This window comes from Populus alba, chromosome 1 (assembly GCF_005239225.2).
Source record: "Populus alba chromosome 1, ASM523922v2, whole genome shotgun sequence".
Classification (NCBI taxonomy): Eukaryota; Viridiplantae; Streptophyta; class Magnoliopsida; order Malpighiales; family Salicaceae; genus Populus; species Populus alba.
This window is the reverse complement of record NC_133284.1, coordinates 38,951,629-38,956,072: the sequence shown is the minus strand read 5'-3', so window position 1 is coordinate 38,956,072 and position 4,444 is coordinate 38,951,629. Positions and strand designations below refer to the sequence as shown.

Below are 4,444 nucleotides of genomic sequence, written 5' to 3'. Positions count from 1 at the left end.
TATCGAGCACCAGTTCCATTACATGAAAAACTAGTTTCTTTGTTCATATAATGAACATGATAAACAAAAGTTTAAAGGTATTCAACACTTGCCTGCTGTCAAAGTTATGATAGTATCTCTTTGTTGCTGCACAACTTCCGGGCCTTTCCTGGTTCCACAAGTATACTATATTATTTTTCATTCTATGTATATTTCACATAATAATATACCAAGTTGTTTTCTTTCAGCTTAACTATCATTTATGATTCAACTTACATTAAATTTTCAATTTTTTTTTTTTTTGAAAAAACACAAATAATCTATTCATTCCTTAACACATTCATCATTAATTTATATAAATTTTAAATCATTTCACATTCATAAATCCTAATAGATAATATATTGATGGATGAAGCCATCAATTCATCAACACATTTGATGAAGAATAAAATCATTTTTCAACCAAGTTAACCCTTTACTCACTAAATTCTTCCGACCACACTAGCAACTAACCATTAACAAAAAGAAAAATTGACTGTAGATGATGGATGCCTGCCCCAAAATCAAATCATAAACTGGAGAATTGAAGATTTACAGTTCTATACAATGATGCATATCACTTTAATTTGCTTCCCCAATTGCCCATCCCCTGCCATGTTGGATATTTGTGAAGGAAACCCAAAACCATAACGGGTAAAAATAAAAATAAAAATAAAAAATAAAATTGCAGAGCAAAAAACAAATTATGTTTGTCAGTAATTCACTTTCCTAAGCTGTCATCTATACACGGATTATCAGTGAAAGAAACCCTACCAAAACCCAAGTGACCAATCTGGTTCAACTCGAACCACAGCCTCTCCGCCTCATATCTTGCAGCAACGCCAGCCATTTCCTCTTCCTCGCCAAATCCCGTTGCAATCTCCAAAACTCCCTCTTCTTCTATCATCCTCTTTCTCAAATTACAATCCCTTTCTCTTTGCGCCTCAGTGTTACCTTCCCCTTCGCTGTTCTTCCTGCATTTTCTCTTAATTTCCAGCTTCATTTTCCTCCTTTTTGCTCTTCCCAGACACCTCCTGCCTATCATCCATGGAACCTTAACGAAAGCAAGAGTAAGAAGATTGACCAAAGCACAAGGGCAGCAACAGAGGGCCACACAGTCAGCTATCAACCCAGCGGTGCATGATTGGCAATGCTTGCTTGAACACTCAATTAGATCTCCACCGTCATCAACGGCGTGCCTGCTCTTCCTGGTGGGTCCACCCCTTGAGACCTCGTGGGTCCTTTCTTGACTTGAAACTCGAGGTGGGTTCTCCTCCATTTGATGTTATTTGATCAATTTATAAGTATCTGCAAGGAATTCGCATCATTCAACGAAACTTGTGATTTCTCTTCTCTTTCCATCTCTCACTCCAGCAAGTATATACATACACTGTCGTTGTTAGCTACTAAATCTGGTCGATAATAATTCTATAAGGGGACGCTTTATAGCCTGGCTATATAAGAAATTGACAGTAGTATTATTTTCTGTAATTGCATTGTTACCTACTACTCTTGACATTTTTTTATAATATTATTGTTTTTTTTTTTTTTAAGGATTAGTTCCTTTTATTCAAGAAATTCTCTTAATGTAATTCTTTTGTTATGGATTTTTTAATTTTTCCGTTAAATAAAAAAAATGTAAAAAATATAGCATTTTGCGCTTGAAATAAAAAAAATTAAATTGAAAAAATTAGAAAAAATCAATATAAATTCAAGATGAATTTTGTTGGACTTCTCATGTTTGACAACATTTTAAAAAAATTATCAATGGAGTTTTCAATTAAAAAATTAATTAACTCTTCAATCAAAAGAATAATTAAGTTTTAAAGAGTGGAAAATTGAAAGAAAAGAATAGAAAACACTTTACATACTTTCTATGAATGATGCAATAGCTGAAATGGCACGTCATTTAATGGTTGTGTTTGTTTTGTAGTATAAAAAATAAAGCAACATGATGAATTTAAATATGAATGGTATTTTTTAAAAAAATTTGGTAAGTGACAAGAAGGATTTTTTTTAAAAATATTAAAATAATAATATATTATATTAATCTATGTTGTTAAATCTGTAATTGAGATAATAATATTATAATAAATAAATTAAAATAATGTTAAATCTTAATTGAGATAATAATACTATAATAAATAAATTAAAATAAATTATTATGATTAATTTCTAATAATAAAAAAATACGTTAATTTGCTTTTTTATTTTCTTGAATTCTCAGGTTTTATTCCCTGTTATCCTTTTTTTTTTTTTAAAAAAAAAAGAATAAATAAATTAGCACGTAGTATTAGAATGATCAAAATGTGGCATCGTATTGATTGTTGAAGAAAGACAAAGTTAATCTTCAGAAATGGGTGATTATTAAGTTATTACAACTACTTAAATTAAATTAAATTCCCTTAACACAAACAAAAAATTTGTTAGCTTTTAAAATTTGAAGCACTTCATTTAAATATATTTTTTTAAAATTAAAAACACTCAAATAAAAAGATAAAACACACACAATACAATAGATAAAGGAAATACTTGATTAATTTTTTAAATAAAATTATACACTGAAATAACAAAAATTAAAATGAGAATTCTTGAATAAAAAAAATAAAATTATTGACTCATCAAATATATAATATTCTAAAAAATAAAATTTTTTTTGAAGATTTACTAAGCTCCATTATATCTACTTACGATTATATGATATCGCATTATTAGTGCCTTCAGCATTTTCTGTTGTCTTTTCAAGATCACCTAATCTGAGCTCAAATTCTATTTTAGTAGTATTTGATATGCAGTAATAATAGATGTTTTATAAAGTATTTTTAATTTTTTAAAAATTTATTTTTAAAAAACAATTAAAAAAATTAATTATTTTCAAATGTGTGGCTTAGCTAAATTTATTTACAAGTACAAATCTGCATTCCAAATTTAAATACTAAACTTTTCTAAATAACAAACTATTTAAATTATTTTAAAAATACAGTTGTAGTTGTTTTTTAAAATATTTTTTTATTTAAAAATATATTAAAATAATATATATATTTTTTTAAAAAATAATTTTTGAAATCAATACATCAAAATGATTTAAAAATATCAAAAAAAAATATTAATTTGAAATAGAAAAAAAAATTAAAAAATTTCAAAAATTTTTCAAAAGCGTTTTTGAAACACAAAAACAAATAGGGCAAAATCTTGCCATAAAAAAAAATATTAAAATATGCTTTTTAAAAGTATTTTTATTTAAAAATATATTAAAATATTTTTTTATTTTTTTTTTAACATTTATATATCAAAATCATTAAAAATCACTAAAAAATATCATCAATTTTTCCATGCAAAACATGCTTTGGAAACACACCCAAACATATGTATAAATACAATGTCAAACAACCTTTTACCCCAAATCTGAATGAATTTGATTAATTTGGTCCTACTACTTAATGGATTTTTTTTATTTATTAATTAGGACTTTACATCCAATCACATACATCAAATGTCTATGTAGTCTGACGAGTAGAAGATCCGAACAAAGAAAATCAGTTGTTGAGGGCTGACATTAAGAAACTTTCAAATGGTAAAACTATCACTTCAATTAAGTATTAGATAAATCTCTGCAAAGTAAAGAGATTAGGTCTCAAACATTTGATGAATTCAATCTGAATTGGACTTTAAATTAAGTTTGTGAACTATCATGTTGAACTAAATTGAAAGACGACTAACTGACATGAAAGGTCTTAATTTCTCGTGTTCATGTTAAGTAGTACTGATAGACTCATAGACACCAAGAGATTAAGATCACTGTTCTAGGGGCAGTACAATATGCTCATCAAGAATGAAATTATTAGCAATGCAAGCAAGCATTTGGCAGATTTGAAAGAGAGATGGACTTTTTTCCATAGAATTTTCTGACAGATGTGAAACTGAGAGAAATAAACATTTAGGACATGAATATGATCATACATGTGTGTGTGTGATCTCTACAAATGCACAATTAAGGGAAAAGAAACTCACCTCAGCGCGATGATTAAAGATACTTGGATCAAAATGCCGAGTTTGATGTTCTGTGCAAATCTTCAACTGCGTTTCTTAATTTGATTTGAAGATGAATGTTCCACCAACAACTAGAGTTTATCGGTGAATGCATGCAAGAGAGCTAGCTAGCTAGGCTCTATGAGTACTAAAAGAAGAAATAAAAACTAATTGATCTGATCTCAGATCTTTATATCATGTAGAGCTTCTGCAAAAAGGAATATATATATATATATATATATAGACGTTCTTCTTTATTGACCATCTAGCTAGTGACCGCAAATCCTAGCAAGGGAATCTCTTTACTCTGCCAAGAAAACATAAAAAAGTCTTGGCGGGACAGAGATGAAATGGGCATGCATGGTTTTTCATGATTCCCAATGACAGCGAATATAGG

The 4,444-nt window shown here is 28.2% G+C and overlaps 1 protein-coding gene across 1 annotated transcript; it reads right to left on the bottom strand.

The window, feature by feature from the left end:
- Positions 1–524: 524 nt before the first annotated feature.
- Positions 525–4,165, bottom strand: LOC118036896 (uncharacterized). Its single transcript, XM_035042752.2, has 2 exons — positions 4,030–4,165; positions 525–1,326 (listed from the first exon to the last, which is right to left on the bottom strand). The coding sequence occupies exon 2, from the start codon at positions 1,295–1,297 to the stop codon at positions 740–742; it is 558 nt and encodes a 185-aa protein (XP_034898643.1). The 5' UTR covers positions 1,298–1,326; positions 4,030–4,165; the 3' UTR covers positions 525–739.
- Between the last annotated feature and the right edge of the window lie 279 nt (positions 4,166–4,444).

What these genes read in the sequence shown, in the direction of transcription:
- LOC118036896 (XM_035042752.2), bottom strand. Translation starts at nt 1,297, where the DNA reads ATGGAGGAGAACCCACCTCGAGTTTCAAGTCAAGAAAGGACCCACGAG.